Below are 20,060 nucleotides of genomic sequence, written 5' to 3' on the forward strand. Positions count from 1 at the left end.
GTCAATAGGTAGACCAAGAAACTCGATCAAATTTGAGAATCGTGTTAAGTCACTGTTAAGTTTTAGAGCTGGTGAAGCTTCTCTATAGGATAAAACTAGATTTTTTCAGTATTTAGATAGATCAGGACTTAATAGTAGTGAGATCTTTGGTAGAATGTAAACATTATAAATCTTGACCACTCTAATTTACACTTGTGTCATCTGCGAATAAGTAAATTTACCATTGATTCGTAAGTCTGTAAGATCATTGATGAAAATCAAAAAAAGAACTATACCCAAAACTGAACCTTGAGATACACCTCTGCCAATTGGAAATTGGAAATCAATTCGAAATCGTTCCAATTGATTTCAACACTCAAGATAAGATACAAATCATTTTAAAAGAACACCTCGGATGCCATAATATTCTAGTTTGTTTATGATCAACACGATCGAAGGCCTTAGCGAAATCGTAAAAAACCGAAGCCGTATAAAATTTATTGTTAAGTGAGAATAGAAAACAAAGCGTAGTTAGTGCATTTATTAGGTAGGAAACGAAATTTCACGCGTATCTTTTTCACAAAATGTAAACAAATATTAAACGAAACTCGTAACTATTAAGCCGGGTTCTCACTGCGCTTTCCGTATTGTTAATTGCGAAACGTTTGGTCCAGTCGACCGAAGACATTTTCCCGACTTTATACATTGTCTTGTTTTTTAGAAACGCAATAAAATAAATCAGTCGAATGTAAAATATTTGCATAAATAAAAGCATGAAGAGTGCATAAACAGAAACGCGCTTATGCGTTGTATATTACCGGCTATAAAGTCTACTTTTAAACACATGAAATACAAAGGAACGAACGTAAAAAAACTGACTGTCTTTGCACATGTTTATATCTTTCAACAACGTTACTTAGTATTATAATAATTATAGTATCGATACAGATTGTTAGTTAAAACCCATTAGTGACCAAGACTTTTTTCATATTTTTTCAAATTTTTTTTACATTTTATTCATAAAAAAGATGCTATATTTACAGAAAAATTACAAAAAAAAAATTTTGTTGGTCAATATCGAATTACGTCTATGCAACTTGAGTTGCTTCTGGGCACTTACGGGCTTTTTTTTCATCACTCCCTCTATAATTCATATTTAGTTAGAAATGGTAAATATAATGAACAAATTACAATAAAACAAATTGCAATAAAATCTTCCCTTATCCCATCAACCTGTAACGTTCACACAGGTGAACTATTCAGCATTCTACAGGCCATCAATTCAATCTCTCCACCTTATAAGCTCGTCGCCATATGTACAGACTCACTTGCCTCTATTTTATCCATCCAAAATATATTTACCGAACATCCTATTGTCCAATCAATACATGACTCCTATCAGCTTATCTCATCCCAAGGAATAGCAGTTACTTTAATTTGGATACCTTCCCACATTGGCATCGAAGGCAACGAACTAGCAGACAAACAGGCAAAAATTGCAGCTACATATACCGTCACCGACAATGTAATTATTGGAAAGGATTTAAAATCACAGTTCAAAAGAAAATCCAGAGTTACATGGCAGCAGCATTGGGACACTATTAACACATCCCTACGTCAAATACAGCGTTCAATTGGTAACCAACCTATTATCTTCGCTGGTCTCTCAAGGCAAGACTTAACTGCGATTAGAAGAGTAAGAATTGACCATTCAAGACTTACTCATGGATATCTTATGACTACTACTGCCAGACCATTTTGCTCCAGCTGCAACTCGTACCTAACCATGAAGCATATTTTGACCGAGTGTCGCAAATATACCGTCGAAAGACAACAGTTTCGGCTTAGCCAGAACTACAATGAAGTCCTTAACAACTCGGAACAAATTACCTCTCTACTTCAGTTTCTCAAAGATGTACAGCTGTACCACCAACTATAGAACAATTGTGTTACTGTGTATTCATATTGTATACTTGTATCAATGAACCATTTCATATTTAATGTATTATAACCGCTCCCGTGCAAGTGGCCATAGTAGCCGAGCACGTTAATTTTAAATAAAAAAAAAAAAAAATTAAGTTTGATAAAAAATTTTTATTTTGTCACAAAAAAAAACAATGTGTGTTTTTGTAATTTTATCTTAATATATATAAATCTCGTGTCACAATGTTTGTCCTCAATGGACTCCTAAACCACTTAACCGATTATAATAAAATTTGCACACCATGTGCAGTTCGATCCAACTTGAGAGATAGGATAGTTTAAATCTCAAATTATAGTCGCAATTTTAATTTATTGCTAATTATTCGTCTGTTATTATTTGACAGTCACAATTATCTGTTAACTCCAAATGATTCTAACAGATGTCGATACCTTTCGACTGGGTTGAGTAAGTAATCAATAGATGGCGCTGCTATGGTAAATCTACGAACGTGTCATATAAGCTACATTTTCACAGCATAATTACCACGTGTTGTTGACGCTATAAAATTAATTAAATTTATTTTGTAGTGAACGAAATACCGCATAATTCAATTATTTCCACTTTTTAAATTTTTGGTGTTAGCATAGCCGGCCACGTGTTACTTAGACTGAAATGTTAATTGAATTCATATTATAATGAAGATAATACAGTGAAATTAATCCTGCTTTTTACTTATTTGTGCTTCATTGATCAAAACTTTATAATTTAATTTGAATATATGTATGTAAGTATTATCACATAATTATAAAATTTAATTAAAATGTCAATGAAAAAATGATACACAATTTCCTACACTTTTTCAATAGTTGTACAAATATTTTTTTTTATTGTTTTTATTTAATCTCTATTAAAAATTATTTAGCACTTATTATTTCAATGTGCCATGATAACAAGTTTTTCAGATTTTTTTTCTTATATTTAAACGATTAAATTAGTATTTCAATTCTTATTGAAATTATTATTTAAACTCTATAATTTAAAATGTACATGTCAGTATTATCACATAATTATAAAACTTAATTAGAATGATTTTCAATTTTTTTTTTCTCAGTGTGTTGAAACCCTTCGATTGACCATAAATATGCGAGTACAATTGCAAAATGATCCATCAGCACAAATATTTTCCGAACAACTACTAGATATTGGGAACGGTAAAATAGAACTGCAACCAAATACGCAATGCATTAAACTACCAGACAATTTTTGCACTGTTGTTCAGGATAAAAATGAATTGATTCAGAGTATTTTCCCGGATATACAGAATAATTATTTGAATCATGAATGGCTCAGTCAACGGGCGATTTTGGCAGCCAAAAACGTTGATGTTGACGAAATTAACTTCCAGATACAACAGTTGTTACCAGGCGATCTGATGTCTTTTAAATCAATCGATACTGTTGTTGATGAAAATGAAAGTGTAAATTTTCCGATTGAATTTTTAAATTCATTAGATATACCTGGAATGCCACCACATAATCTTCGATTAAAGATTGGTTCCCCTATTATTCTCCTCCGTAATTTGAATCCGCCTCAATTATGTAACGGTACGCGTTTGGTCATCAAAAAGATCACCGGTAACATTCTTGAAGCAACCATTTTGGCTGGGAAGTTTAAAGGAAAAGTGGTTTTGCTGCCACGTATTCCGATGATACCATCAGATTCTACCATACCCTTCAAAAGGCTACAGTTTCCAATTCGTTTAGCTTTCGCCATGTCTATAAATAAATCTCAAGGTCAAACAATGTCCATTTGTGGTTTAGATTTGGAAAATCCATGTTTTTCTCATGGGCAACTATATGTTGCGTGTTCACGTGTTGGGAAACCGTCGAATCTATTTGTGTTAGCTAAAGACAGGATAACCAAAAACATTGTGCACCGATTGGTGTTAAATTAAATTGAAATTGAAAGTATTTATAATTCAAAAAAAGAGACATTAATGTTTAAAAGTTTAAGACTGTCTGCCTTGCCTACCTCATTCATGATGTTTAAGCGTCACATGTTATTTACTGTATTATACTGTAATATACTTATTTGTTATAAAATTAAATGGAAATAATAAATCTGATAAATTTTTATTTTGTATTGATTTCTGCTTAATATCAAGTGTAAGAACATTTTAATTAATTGTGTTCAACGTACTTCCCCTTCAAATCTCAATCCAGTGAATTTGTATACCACCATCAACATTTTCGTCTTTGTTCGTAAATAATTTCATTGTACTAAAGGGTTATAGTAGTAGAAAGTCAAATAAGGAGATCACCATTTTTTTTTTTCAAATACCATCTGTGTAAATAAGCATAGTGGACTCCGTGTCTGATGTTCTTTTATCGTTCCTCTTAGATTGTTTACTATAATGTAATATAACAAAAACTTCAGCCACAGCAACGCGTGGCCGGGTCAGCTAGTATATATATAATAATTACATAAAATCTAGAGTAGACATAAATATAATTAAAATTAGTAGTAATTTTATGGCTGATGATGCTTTAGAAAGCATTCCGGGTGTAGGGAAACGTTACACTTTTTGCATAAATAAATTGTTCTTGATTTACAAACTTTGTATTTGGAGGTTCCTTTTATAATTAGGTGGTCTAATCGATCTAGACGAATTTAGTCCTGCTTACTATAAGCTGGTTGTGGGCCTCGACTAGAAATTGGCTACCCGAAATGTTGGAGAATGTATAATACGCATTGCCTTTGGAATAATAATAAATCTATTTTTGACCCTAATTGTTTGTGTAAAAGCCAACCCTGTACCATACAGCAATTCAAACACCAAGAAAAAAACGGCCACCACCATTTCTTTGACCTTATCCCAATCCTGTACGTTGGTATAAATTGGTCGAACAAATCGACTCCTCCCATATGCTTATTATATTCTACAATCGCTGAGGGCATATCAACAGTAATTGTTTTTTTGTGTGCAGACGAATATCGCTTCACCGGCTTCGACGGGCCATGGATACAATTTGTCAATGCGGTCACTACGTTATTGTCATTCCATCTTATTACATTGAGTTTACCATTTGATATAATTTGACTTTTCCCCCTTGCTTCACGGGAAAAAGACTTCTTGTCCTGAAGGGGTAGTATTTTACAGCTTATCCTATTCTCCCTAATTGTACCGGTACCTTCAAGTCCTTTTTCTGTAAGCTCGTTCACCAATTTCTCTGACGTAAAAAATTATCAAAGAAGATCCTACAACCTGGCTGTAAAGTGCAGTTTTCTGCCAAACCTAAAACAACATCAGCCCCTTGTTCTAGTCCAGTTGGAGGAAGTTGAGTGTGGGTACCAGCATATGGCTCAGCATGAAACAGATAGCCACTGGTATCTGCTAGACACCACAGCTTGAAGCCGAACCTAATGGGTTTACCCCTAATAAATTGTTTACATCCGTGGTGTCCGAAATAAGGTATCATGGATTCATCCACACACACATTTTTTTTTGGAGGTATTTTTTTGAAATTACTGTTTATAATTTTGAACAGTGGCCTTACTTTGTGGAGCTTATCGCTTCCATCAATTAGGGAGTTATCCGCGAGATGAAGATATCTCATGGTTTCATCGAACCGGTTACGTCTCATTGCATTTCTTACAAAAGAAACGTCGCAATCAGGATCAGTATTCCAAAACAATCTCTTCCTGGCGAGTCCATGGTATCCGGAAAATAATAAAATTCCGACGAAACAATAAATTTCTTCCTCGGTGAAAGACGGACCGTGAAACCCTTTTGAGGTTGCATAAATCAAGAATATGAGCCTGAAACAAAGTAAAACTGAAACTGTTACTTCAAGTGACCAGAAGCAACTTTAGTTGCATCGAAATTTCAAGTTTGAATTTATGTCATTAAACTTCTTTTTTTCAATTTAATTTTTTAATATAAATTAAACAAAGGTATTACAAAGGATTTAAAACTATTTTGAAACAAAACAACCAAATAGTGACGAGGTAACTTACCTCTGAACATGAAGAGATCTGTGTCCTGAATGGAAGGTTTCAAACAACCCCCTCCTAAGAACTCACAGGTGGTGTTAAAAATAAACAACATGAGTCATGCTATACCTGTGGGATCCCTTTACATGTTGATTGCATTATTTAACGCCAAAAATAGAAATTCACGTAAAATTGATTTTTTTAAGTGCTGTGCAACTTGAGTTGCTTCTGGTCACTAATGGGTTAAGTGACGCCGATTTAAACGTAAAGCATAAAATAATAATGGCATCTCATTAAATTATTTATGGAAAAATAGATTTGAATATTTGATATCAGAAAAACCTCAGAGGTCTATCGATTTCTCAAAGTCAAAAAAAAAATCATTTTGATTTTCAAATTTTCCTATTGGAATGAAATATTGAAACAATGCATTTTCAAGCTGGAAATCTAAACTTTTCGATGGATGTGTTTATTTTTTTATTCTGCGAAATAACAATAAATTATTTCGAAATTTAATATTGCTAATGCCTCGACGAATATTAAATTACATCTCCTCTGAAGAGCGTGATGTCGATCGACCTTTTTGTCGATATATATTAATAGTATATATATAACCAGTGACTAGTTTCGACGTTATTACGTCTCATCATAGTGGTTTAACAACCCTCGTTCAGGCTTAGAACCCGAACTGAAGACAACATCAAAAAGCGTCGCTATTTGGTTCATTCCAAGTCTATATTATTTTTTTTCGAGGAAACTATAGCTTTTTCGAAAAAAGTGTGAAGGGCCTTTTTTATAGAGAAATACTTATCCTACAACGAAATATATTTTATTTTCTTCTATCTTCATCACCGACTAAAATAATGGGAAATTTCGAAAATCTAAATGACCTCTGAAGTTTTCCTTAAATCAACTAGTAGAAGTACTTGTAAAAAAAATAGCATTTTTCCTTATAACTTATTCTTTTGGTGAAAAATTGCCTCCACTGACTGAGCTAAGACACGATTCATATTTTACACTAGAATAAAGAGTACAAAGGTAATTTTAAATGAGAATATACTTACCAGCAAACCAACAATTATGTTCTGCGAATCTGGGTCGCAAAACTTCGTCTTGATTGGAACTCAGATCAAGGGAAGCCGCTATTACCGTAATCAGAAGTGGGATTCCCCACGCGTACACCTCGTACAATCTGAGTCGTAGTCTTTCTTGACTTTTTTCAGTGCTTTGCGGTCGCAAGTCTCTGAAACAAAAAAAATTTTGATAATATCTCACAATATAAACAACTAAGATAGGGCCTAAAATGAATTCAATAGTTTAGATACCATTTTTTCGAAATATTGTGGCCTTTTGATTAGTTTTCAATTTTTAACGTAAATTCAGTGTGTTTCAACCAATATATTACATAAAAAGCGGGGAAAATGACATTTAACACTAAAGTGAAAATCTTTACTTTACTTTACACAGTCCTTTAACAGTTAATGAAAAAACATTGATATTCAATTGTGTTGAATCATTTACAGAAAAACATTTATGTAAAAGTGTTGATGACACAGTGATATTAGTTAGTAAAACGTTTGGTGTTGCTTTTGTGGCGAGTTTCAAACAGCTCCAAAACAAGCAAAAATTTGAATAGAAAATCATTTAAAAAAAAACTTGCGTTCACTTTAGAAAAGAATTTCCGACAGCAGATAAAGTCCTTTTGGTTCGATATGATGAGGAATACCCTAAACGTCGAAGCACACTATGGGAACTTCTAAAAGAGAAATAGGTTTTCAATGGGAAAGAGCATTCCAGAAAGTCTATTTTATTGGCTTGAAACGGCATTGTAGTATGGAGAAGTGACTATAAAAAGAAACATGGATCAATGAAGGATATAAACCAAATAAATTTTGACAAGATAAACTGTTACAAGTCGAAGATAAGCTTCTTCGATAAATTTATCTATTGGTTGAAACCTTGATCGGCAGACAACTGTGAGCGAACACGTCTGAGGTCCGGTCTTGTCATGTAATCCTTAAATGATTGGACAGCTTCCTTATTCCCTACTCGAACTTCTAACTGAAACGATAGACAATGGAAATTAAAATCAGTGTGAATAATAAAGAGTGTCTTTAATGATTAAAATATTGAAGAAATTGTGATACAATAGTTTGATGAAGCCGAAGAAGACGCAAGTGGTATAGACGGAATCCTAGAAGATGATTATTTGCAATCCGAACATGACAGTGCCTCTGAAGTTTCAGAAAGGGGCCTCCAACAAAGTGGAAAACAAAAATCCGGAATATCAGGAAGAGAAAACTATCAGCACAGAATTAAATCTATTAAATGCGTATAAGGTAGAAACAAAAGTTCGTTCTTCATCTCGCACTAGAAAACATAATGACAATTGTCATAATGTATATAGATTGGGACAGTTAGCGATAATAGACGAAATACTAGTCAAAGGTGGTTGTAGATTCAACATGTTTGTGCCTCAGGAACCACTAAAAGTCCCACCTTACTGATATGATAATGGTACACATAGGCAGTTCAAACGAATCTGTTAAAGATGGTTTATTGATTTTTTAATCTACTCGTTTTGGAGACTACCATGAGGGCATGCACGTTGATGTCTTTCTTTTTTCCTAATGCAAGTTATCACTCGAGACACGACAAAAATTTTCAACAACCAAGTAGATGGAAAAAAATTTGAGGAATTGCCTGATTTCAAAGAATATCAAGTTCTTTTCCGGTTCTATATTCTTTGTGAAAGAGAGAAATTTCAAAAAAATGAAATTGATGATCATTACGATTATACTGAAATGGGTACGGTAATAATTTATTGGAAATAAGTGATGTTAAATAATTATTTTTGAAGGCTGTAACTAATTGGAAGCCTGAAAACTGGTAATAGGCAGTAAATTAGACGATTAAAGAAGAGAAAATGTAAACATTGGATGGTTTATTGGGTGAAAATATAAGTATATCTACACCGGATGTATTCATTATATTTATACTAATATTATGTCGCATGAAAATAGTTTAACTGTCTACTAAAAGAAGTGATGCGCCTGTGGATTACGAATGCTTCATCATTTTATTAATCTCTCATTTTTAAAAATAGTTTATCGTTTTTTTTACCACTGTTAAAATTATTTTTAATATCTATGAATGTTTATTATTCAAAGCATTTGGAGCGTACCGATTCGATTTTCGTATATAGATAGGATCGTTCCAACCCATCAAAAAACCATCCTTGGTATGGTGAAGATTCTGCGCAATCCAGCCGACTAAGGTATCGTTTGTGGACCGTTTCCAGGACGGTTTTTTTGTTACTTGGTTGATAGCAAATACTGTTACAAGAACCGTGCATAGGAGGAGATTGCGCAGGAAATACCATTTAAACGATTCCAAGAACGGTCTAGGTTGGTACAAACCCGATGTTAGTCGAATCATTTCAACTATAGTAACAAGGTTTGTAAATTACTAAACTCAATCAGTATATGTCGTTCGTATATACTAATTTGTGTTAGGTTAAGCCTCGGATTATCTAATTTTATCTTATATTAATGTGATTGTGAAGAATCATAAATCTACTTATTCAACTCCTACTTATCTTCTATTGTATTCGTTAAAATTTATTGTAAACTGACCGTTCCCTAACGGTAGCCAACGTCTTACTTAAGCGATTCCATATGTCCCTTAGACTCGAGAAGTTCCATTAACTTATCAGTATTTAAGGGGGCATATATACGCATAGTGTGTTCTCAATAGTTTCAACTTCCAACGAAGATAGTAGTCAGATTATTGAAACCACTTTATTTATATTTTAAGTTATTTAACTCACCGTTGAATTTCTCTATATTATTCGTTCAATGAAAGGAGCACTCTTCACGATAATATAATAATAATTTGTTGAAAGTTAAATTTATTTGATATATACTTAGATAAAAAGACATTTTCACACATTTACCTAAATTTTCTAAACTCGACATCGAACTATTCTCATTAAAATAGTGAAATCTGACGAGAAGAGGTTTTAAAATTATCAACACTTGTCGTTATCCGGATTCGGTTTATAGGATGTTATATTTCTTTGGAATTTTTATTTCTATATTGATGTAACAGATTTTATGTCAGTCAGTTCAGGATTATTTCAACGCGTTTTTATTAGCTTGGTATATATGTATCTATATCATGGGATCTTTGAACTCGACTTTCGAGCAATTTAAACTTTGTTGCAAACTCAATAAGCATTCAACATACATTCAAGAGCAAAAAAATCGACCCAGACGATCCTTTGCAATTGCAAGTCACTGACAAATTAGTAAAATCTTGAAGCTTCAGAATGATATGGATTATTGTAATGTTTTTTGCTCTCACTCACTCTCTCTCTGACGTCTGATCGTTGTTAAAGGTTATCTATCTGACTCAACACTATCAATTAGCCATCATACATATCACCTGTATCGTTAAGTAAAGATTCTACCTGAAACTAAGCACAACAAATGGTCAACCTATTATGAAAGAGTAAAAATCAAGTTGCCAGTGCGCTGACTATTTGTCTGCTGTTTCCAGAGTTTACCATCGTTATCAAGAGAGTGAAAGCTTTAATTGAAAACACGGTTCTGAGAAGAGAAGAAGAAGAAGACTTGAGGCAGCTAACCTTGAGCCAAACATACCAACTATTGGACCCAAATTAACCCCAAATTACGACTAAAACAGAGTGTGCCTGCATGGTAACGATGGAAGAGGACGAGTCTACAGAAGACCTGAAGATATGTTCAGTATTGCGCATAAAAAAAATGTTCCTGGATAGTTTGGGCGGGCATTTCAATAGAAGTAAAAACCGAATTGGTTTTTACTGAAACTGGAGGTGGAGCGGCGAACCGATACATAGAAGAAATTTTTGGGGGTCCACGTCGTTCTCTACACCAGTATACGTCTTTAATTGCTTCACATCCATACCCTCAGTTAATTGTTTTTCGTTAAGTTTCACTAAGAGTTTTTTTGTATATTCCATAAAATTGAGTACTGCTCGTAGATGTTGAGGAGCTCTATTATATCACGAGTGTTCCGCTTCATTTTTCAGCTTAAAATTTAAACGAAAAATGCAGGCAGCACGTCACACGGTCACACAAAACAACACGTAGTGTCAACTCGCTGGCTAGTTCGCTACTGAGCGAGTAGAATGATTTTCGTGTCATCGACACTCACTTACTCGATCACTCGCTGGCTTTTAAACTCACCGACTTTAGGTCCTCTCGAATTAAAAAGTGTGTCATATTTGATATTTCTGCCAACTCAAATTCATCACCATCAAGGGCCGCCATTCGCTCGAAGTAAATTATTAATCGAAACAGACGCAGATGTAACTGGTATAGTTAAATAGTCACTATTAAGTACTGTGGTCTCTTAGTTGGCTGTAAATTAGGTAAATACTCACTAAATGTTTCTTTAAATAGCAGTCAAGGTTAGTTCAAATGATGAGTACAGCAAAGGGCGTAAGAACCTCTACCTTCAATGACCGAAATTCTTAACACATGGAGAGCCGAAGGTTTGTCTTGGTGGACCACAGGGAAACCAAAATACTGACGATAACTCAAAATTGTGAAATTTGTGTTTGAAGTTTTGAAGATAATTCGGTTTCAAATATAACAAAAAATGTTATGATGGTTATTATACTTTCTTGGCATAATCATACAAACACAGCAATAAATTATAAATCACTGAATGAAACTAGTACGAAAACAATCAATAAAACGACTGTCTATCATCATTGTACCTGAAATACGATTCAACAGTTCACAAGGAATCAAAAGCCATTTATACAATAATGAGTATACGTGGCAAAAACAAAATAAATAATTTGAGTAGTGTGGCATGTTTAGTGTTTGTCATTGTAATAATAATTGATGATACCGTATCTCGGTGACGAGTAAAAATTTATCAAAAAAGTTATATAAGAAAAAATTGGTCTTACAAACAGAATGCCTTAAATCCATTTCCACTACTAAGTTTTGTGCAGTCAATTAAATATTGGAAAGTTTATTTGTATTAAGTTATTTTCAGCAAGATATTCTTTAAATCAGAAAAAGAGATTCACGATGTAAGCCACCACATCCTATTTAATGGTAGGTCGTAGAAATTTAGAGATATAGTACATTTTTAAGGGATTCCAACAACAGGGTGAATAATTTCAGTAAAACGAAAGATCTGACAACAATGTAATTCCAAATCAACAATTCGTACAAGCCGTTTCCGAGGTATTTTTGTGTTTCATACATAAAGTTCAGTTTGTTTGTTATCCGGCAATTTTTGTAGTACCCGCATTTTCTATTGAATTCACAATTCCCCTAAAAACATTCTACAATTCTATAAGATATAATAGTTATGGAGTAGAAGTATGTATTATTAAATTAATAATAGATTTACGCAGCTGTTTGTCTATTGTGATAAATCGAAGTAATTGTCATTGTTTGGGGTTTTAAAATCGATGTATGCGGATTTGAAGTGTTCACCACTAACTTAAAATTTTGTTCTTCCTTTGCGAATTTGAAATTTCAGGGTAAATGCAATTTGATATAATATAGAAGAGCGGAAAATAACAAATCAATTAGCAGTGATTATTTGCTATAATTATCGTATTAAACTTACTTAATTACTTTGAAATGAAATTATTTGTATACATCCATAGGTATGGAATTAATTCAATTTTATTATGTACTATGTGGAAAAAATCTGATACAGATCGATTTTTATTCTTAAATTGACAATTTACAGTATGAAAATATCATCCCACTCCAGCACCAGCTCTTTTTTATAAGCACACCCTAGAAAATTGTAATTAACACAATATGAAGTTTGTTTTTAAAATTTGGTGCAATTATTACTAAGAAAATCAATTTTTAATATGTAAAATTTTGATAATGTCTCTATCATAAAAGTTTACAATTAAATTAAATGTTCAAAATAACCACCATTCACTTCTTGACAATAACCGAGGCGATTTTGGAATTCTCGTACAACATTTTGAATTACCTCAGAGGTAATTTTGTTAATTTTTTATCTATTATCTATAAAAAATATAATTCACCCTATTGTCCAATCTATACATGACTCCTACCAATCTCTCACATCCCAAAAAATAACAGTTACTGTCTATCAGCTGGTTACCTTCCCATATTGGAAACGTAGGTAACCAATTAGCAGATCAACAAGCAAAAAGTTGCCAGAATAACGTAGCAACAAAATTTGAACACTCTAGACAACACCCTAAACGAAGTAACTTCGCAGGCTTCTCCAGACACGACTTAACCTTTGTAAGATGGATAAGAATCGGCCATTCAAGACTCCCTCGCGGTTATCTAATGTCTTTTACCGCCAGACCCATTCCCACCAGTTCCTTTCCATCAGTTTCCAAAAGCAAGGCATGTACTGTCCACTTTTTTCTTGTTTACTTTACCTAGTTTTGTTATTTTCATTTTTAAAATATTCACAAAAAATTAAATAAAGTTTGAACTTAGGAATTTGTTTACTTTTACTTCTGTAAGTTTTGTTAGGGGTAAGAGACTCGTCAAACGATGCCCAATATTAATTTATGAAATATTTTGACTTGCATGCAATTTGACAAATGTAAAAACTATCAGAGGCAGTATAAATTGGAATGATTTTTATTTATTTTATAATACATCACTGTGTTAAATTAATGCTGATGTTTTGAAATGATTATATCTATAATATTCAATGTGAAACTCATACAATTACTGATAAATCTGAACGTCTATGTAAGCTGAAACAATAAAAGGATTTTAATACTTTTTCCTGTGAAACTCAATCTTCACAGAAATATAAAGTTACAAGTAACACTATCTGAATGTGTTCGTATAATGCATCATATCTGAAGCGAAAATTTATGTCGATATAGCATCATGAAATCTTTTAAATTGGCTGATAAAACGAATAAAATACCGTGCGCAATCATAGGGTCAAGGATCTATTTTGAGCAGCTCAATCCAAATACGCCCGGCGTTTTTCTCAAAAACTGGTAAGTTTTCTTTAAATCGCAATTGTTCAAACAAATTATGAACAATTGGTTTTTTCGGTTCGGACAATCTAACCTATTCCATTTCCATCCTTTCCCGTTTGTTCTCTTTTTGTGTTAGAACTTATGAAATTTGTCCAAGCATTTCCAACCCAATTTAGCTTGGCTACCGGTCAAGATATTAATCCCTTCACAGATTTTCATCGTGCAAACATTTTTTTCATGTTCAGTCCGACAGTAAGTACCACATGGTATGAGAGACCACAACCATTCGAACAACCAGTTGTCAGTCTGAAAATCACCGAGATGGAGAAACGCTTGTCAAAAAATTGTTACAATTTGTAGACGAAAGCTTGTAAAAACTACAACAAACGTAAAAATATCTAAATAAAGATACAAATTTCAATATACAAAAGAAAACCACAATGAATAACAAAATTATAGGTAATAGTAATACAATAAGTCCATAACAAAAATTAGACCAATATACAGCATGTCCGGAATTATATTATTATTAGACTAGAAGTCGTTTACAGAGTAGAAGGCACTTTCCAGTAAATATGTCCTCAAATTATTGCGGAATCCGGTCAAAGATGATATCGATTTGATTTCAATTACCAAGTGATTTTGCGGAGTCAAAGATGAAGGAGGAGTCAGAATTTTTAAACTTTTAAAGAAGTCCGAGTGAATATCTCTTTTGTAGTTTGAAGATTCGCTCAAATTGAGTCGCCCACACGTACACCAAAAGGGAAGGACATATCGGAGATTCGACCCATAAGAGGTGGATAAGTTCAGTTCTTTGGAAACTGATCTGGAAATTGTCCACAACAAGCACTAAGAATTTTACTGATTCAATGGTGGTGTTATTTAATAAGAAAGGTTGCAATGTATTTGTAAATGATGAAACTTTAGTTTTAGAAACTTTAGAGATCACTAGATTTGGTCCGTAAGATCAAGAGTACAATTGGGCGATAATGCGATGTTAGGAAACTAAAAGAAGACGAAAAAGAAGGCAATCCATAGATCAGTTCACTGTTTAGTATAAACGATAACGTTGCTAACGAATATTTGTTGCTTCTGTCGCTCCAATACATCCAATTCTTTCTTTAAGAACATCAAAAGGATTCATGCACTACGTACAGACGACAATAAGTTTTTTCGAGTTGTTAGACCTAATAAGAGATAACATAACGGAAGCAGATACTCAAATGAGAATATGTATTTCACTAGAAGAGAATCTGTAGTTATTTTAAAAGAAGTAGGCATTTAAGTTAAAATTAATTCAGGTCCTAATAGCAGCTTTCTTCACGAGGTATTCAAATAAATGTATGATAGTGTCGTATATGTTTAGAACACTTGATTAAAAACGTATCGATACAATCTCTGAGTTAAGATCTGTAATTACGAGAATTCCTATGTGGCGATTGGTGGGCCGGTGTAAAAAGATTCGTATGCTACACTGGAACGCGACCAGATTGAACAGTGGTTGCTGTGCTGAGCAACCAGCGCAGCCAAAACGTGGCTTCGCGACTTAGATGTCACTCTTTCGAATTCGGTGTTATACTATAAACACGGAGCACAAGGATCAGCCTATGTAAAATTAAAATCTAAGACTATGCTGTTCAATAGATGCAATTTTCTAATTCCAGAGTATGACTTTTCCTTATTATTCGATCGTTTCATAAGAAATGACATGATTTCTTAATCAATTATCATCATTTTTCATATAATTACTATAACTACAGCGTATCGTCATCATATTTACTGCTCACAATATAAAATTATAATAATTTAATGGGATTTTTAACATTTCTTTGAAAGCTACTTCGATTTTTAGGTGTACGAATAAAAACAAATATTTATATTGGATATGGCTTTTTTCCTTTTCAATATTCTCTATTAATTCTTAACTGCGTGAATTTTATAAATGAATTGACTCTACCTAAACATGGATTTTATTTAAAAAATCACATTTTTGTCATAATTAAAATAAAAAAAATGTTATCAACAAAGTATTACTCAAAATTTATTTATGTTTCAAATAACATTGCGAAAAATCTCTTTGTTTTCCCGATGGAGCTCAAAAAAAACAGTATCTCTTTTTGTTTATACAAAACTTCAGTATACATTTCCTGCAGATGACATTCGTCAATGCTTTACAGCTATCATATTTGCATGTATTCCTTTTTTCTTCAAATTGTGGCCAATGCTCAAATCCATCAGTACGAACAACTGTTGTTGGTCTGGAGGCAGAAGAATTTCATATTATCTTCTAATACATGTTGTCTCGGCCGTACAACACAATAAAATTCTTATACAAGCCAACAGATGTCAGTAGCAATATTTACGATACGTGATGCAGTTAAGGGTTAAGATTAATACACTTTTTCATACATTAGAACCAATTATCAAAGCATTTTTTCCGATTTATATGATTTAAACGAATTAACTGCTTCTTCAGATGTAGACCTTCCAATTTATTTTTGATTTACGGGAATAAAAAGAAATCGTTGAGTTCCAAACAAGGACTGGACGTCGGATGACAAATCAATTCGATGTTTTGACTGTTCAAAAAGATTTTAGTTTCAACTGGTGTGTGAGAGCTCGCATTTTCGTGGTGAAGAATGATTCGTCTTCTGCGATTTTTTCGAACATTCCTGGTAAACAAATGTTGGTGTACTTTTCGGAATTGCTTGTTTCTCCAATTAGTAGGTGTACTGAATGAAACGGAACGGGATTCTTATGAGTGAAATATATATAATATTTACTGACAAGATTATGCGATTATGGAATTCTTATGAAATCTCAAAAAATTCCGTTAACAAAATTAACAAGTAAACAACATAATCAGATAAAAGACACGCCGCCGCGATTATTATGATTCAAATCTTTGTATTCATGAACCCTTGGATGTTATGTCGTTTTTCGAAACCGTCGTTTACTACTTGATGAAATGGAAATTATTGCCACAGGCAGCGGGAGGCAGTATTCATTTCGTTTTCGGTTTAAGAATTGGGGTGAGATACAGTGGTGTTCGTCGAAAATAAAAAGTAATAGGTAGTTATACCATAATACCATAATTTTCGAAAAAATGTGAACGTGAATAAAATTTTGAGAATCCACCTTTTTGCGGATTTGTTCATCACTTTTTATAATTCTATGTCATATATTCATCTTCGGTAATTATTTAGAATTGGGGCTCTACCCCAAACATACTCCAAAAATTTTTTCGCGCAAATGGGGTTGTTTTTTAGTGCTTCGAAAGTACTTTAAGGATGGGGGAGACACATATTTTCCATCATAACACTCATTATCTTTTAACTGTCACCTATAATATTTAATGTAAAAAATACATACACATGTTTCACGATAAGCTTTCAACGATTGATTTAACCTAACCCAGCTTAACCTAACCTAACCTAATCTAACTTAACCTAACCTAATCTAAGCTCATGTGCTATTGCTCTAGATGACAGCGATAATTATTGACATTCAATATGCATAAGATAATGAGTGTTATGATGGAAAATATGTTTCTGCACTATGCACTATGCACTAAAAAACAACCCCATATGCGCGAAAAAATGTTTGGAGTATGTTTGGGGTGGAGCCCCGATTCTAAATAATTACCTCATCTTCCATAGTGTACATTTATATACCAGAGAGTAATAAAACCTAATTACTAATCCAAAACTTGATATATGATCATTTTAAATATTATTACAAAATAATCTAAATATTTCCCAAACTTTTTAAAATTGTGCCTGAGCTAATACAGAACAATAAAAGAAGGTTTGGACTGTTAAAAAACTCTGTGTTTTGAAGAAGATTTTTGCTAACGAAAGTTAGAAATTTTTACAGCAGCAACTTGTAATCTATTAAAAAAAATTGAAAGGGCGCGTGAACCTCGAAACATCGTTTAAGAGTTAATGAAAAAACATTAATACTTTACTGTTTCGAATTATTTATGGACAGTAAAGCTCCAAGAGAACCAAAATTTTGAATAGAACATCATTTGAAAGAAAGATTTCGAAGGAAAGTCTCTAGAAAAGAATTTCCGACAGTAGACAAACTTCTTGTCATGGTTCAAGATGATAATAAAGTAAAACCCGTGAACTCCAGACCTTTTTTATTTTATAAAAGGTGAAAGTTTGTCATCGTAAGCTCCCCAACACAGGTAAGAACGATGAGTCATTATGAAGTTTGGGTTATCGTGGATTTATCAAGTAAACGGTACTAAAGGTGTGTAAAATACGGATCTAAATTCATTAAATGATTTTTTGGTATTGACTTCAGAATGTTATTAATAATTAACGTCATCAATTGCTCAACATTCAACATCGTGGCAACCCCTTGTCAGACACTCGTAATGAAGATGTTGTCCTACATTTTTTTCTTGTCAGACAAGCATGTAGAAAAATATTTGGACTCAAAAGCGTATTATCAAAAAAACCATCGTTTTATTTTGAATCCAAGAATGTTTTTCTAGTAGATTTCACCGAAAATACAATTTTAGGTTGGTTAGGAAAATCAAGTTGTGTATTCTCAACAGTTCAATTTAGTTGTGATTATAGAAAATTTGGAAAGGCCGCGTGAACGCCTAAAAATCGGTGTTAGAAATTTATAGTGTGTTCAGTACATTTGGGAAGTCGAAGTACTTGAAATTTTCAAATTTGGGGTATAAACGTTACATTATTACGACCGTAAGTTTACAAAAAGTGTAGAGTATGTCAATATTAGACATCTATTGGTAGTTTTTTGGGTTTGATTATGATGGTTCCAACTTGACCAAATCTATAACACTATATCACATTTGAATCACAAGTTTCTGCATTTTCTTGTATAATAATATGACTGTTACTTTAATTTGATGAATAGTTATGTTAATTTATAAGCTAGAATGAATTGGTACAAAAGAGTTAACCTTATGAGTCAATACAACAGATTAATATTTAAATAATGTTCGTTACCTTTCCTATGTCACGTTTTGTAGCATTTTTTACAGTGTCCCTGAATAATGCACCCCTTTTCATCAACACAGTAATTCCGTTGAGGGGAAGAAGATACAGCAATCTAAAAAGCGGCATCGAGGAAGTGATTCATTGATAATCCCCAGTTTATACGCTTAAGATATAACGAGAATAATTAAACTTCAAATTTTTTCATTATTTTTATTTGAACTATTCATTTAAAAATTGTAGTAGTAGTTCAAAATACTGGAAACGTACAACGTAAAACAAATCAAAGGTAAATTTCGAGGTACCAGTCTTGGACATATGAATTAATTGACGATATTTAAAATTCGTTTTTTAGAAAATCAATATATTATTTAAATTAATGATTATACTGAAAATACATCTGACATTTACAAAGCTTGACTTAAAAGTGAACATATTCAGAAATTAAAAAGGAAAATGATGTTAACAGATCTTAAGAAATGGGGTTGCTGAGTCTGCGGTTTTTTATAAGGAGTGATGAGATAGTTTGTAAGACATGATAAGTTCGTTTCAGCTTACTAATCTGGACCGATCTTGGAACGGTTATTGGAAGCGTTTAAATGTTATTGTAGTAACCAAAAGCTAATATTTTCTCATTAATGCCATTATAGTCATAGTAAACTAATGTAAATTAACGTAAACTAACGTAACTTAACGTAAACCAAAGTAAACCAACGTAAACTAACGTAAACTACCGTAAACTAACGTAAACCAACATAAACGAACGTAAACTAACGTAAATTAACGTAAACCAACGTAAACTAACGTAACTTACCATAAACTAACGTAAACCAACGTAAACTAACGTAACCTAACGTAAACTACCGTAAACTAACGTCAATTAACGTAAACTAACGTAAATTAACGTAAACTACCGTAACTTAACGTTAACTGCCGTAAACTAACGTCAATTAACGTAAACCAACGTAAACTACCGTAAACCAACGTAACTTAACGTAAACTACCATAAACTAACGTAACTTAACGTAAACTACCGTAAACCAACGTAACTTAACGTAAACTACCATAAACTAACGTAACTTAACGTAAACCAACGTAAACTACCGTAAACTAACGTAACTTAACGTAAACTAATGTAAACCAACGTAACTTAACGTAAACTACCATAAACTAACGTAAC

At 32.8% G+C, this 20,060-nt stretch overlaps 1 protein-coding gene across 2 annotated transcripts in view; it reads right to left on the reverse strand.

Moving 5' to 3' along the window:
* Positions 1-20,060, reverse strand: part of LOC130446327 (probable G-protein coupled receptor Mth-like 1) — a 147,716-nt gene that overhangs the window by 33,457 nt on the left and 94,199 nt on the right. For both annotated transcript variants that reach the window (XM_056782512.1, XM_056782514.1), the window contains exon 4: positions 6,961-7,139. In XM_056782512.1, the coding sequence (XP_056638490.1) occupies positions 6,961-7,139 (179 nt within the window). The remainder of the gene's footprint in view (positions 1-6,960; positions 7,140-20,060) is intronic.

Source organism: Diorhabda sublineata, chromosome 7 (assembly GCF_026230105.1).
Source record: "Diorhabda sublineata isolate icDioSubl1.1 chromosome 7, icDioSubl1.1, whole genome shotgun sequence".
In the NCBI taxonomy this organism is placed as follows: domain Eukaryota; kingdom Metazoa; phylum Arthropoda; class Insecta; order Coleoptera; family Chrysomelidae; genus Diorhabda; species Diorhabda sublineata.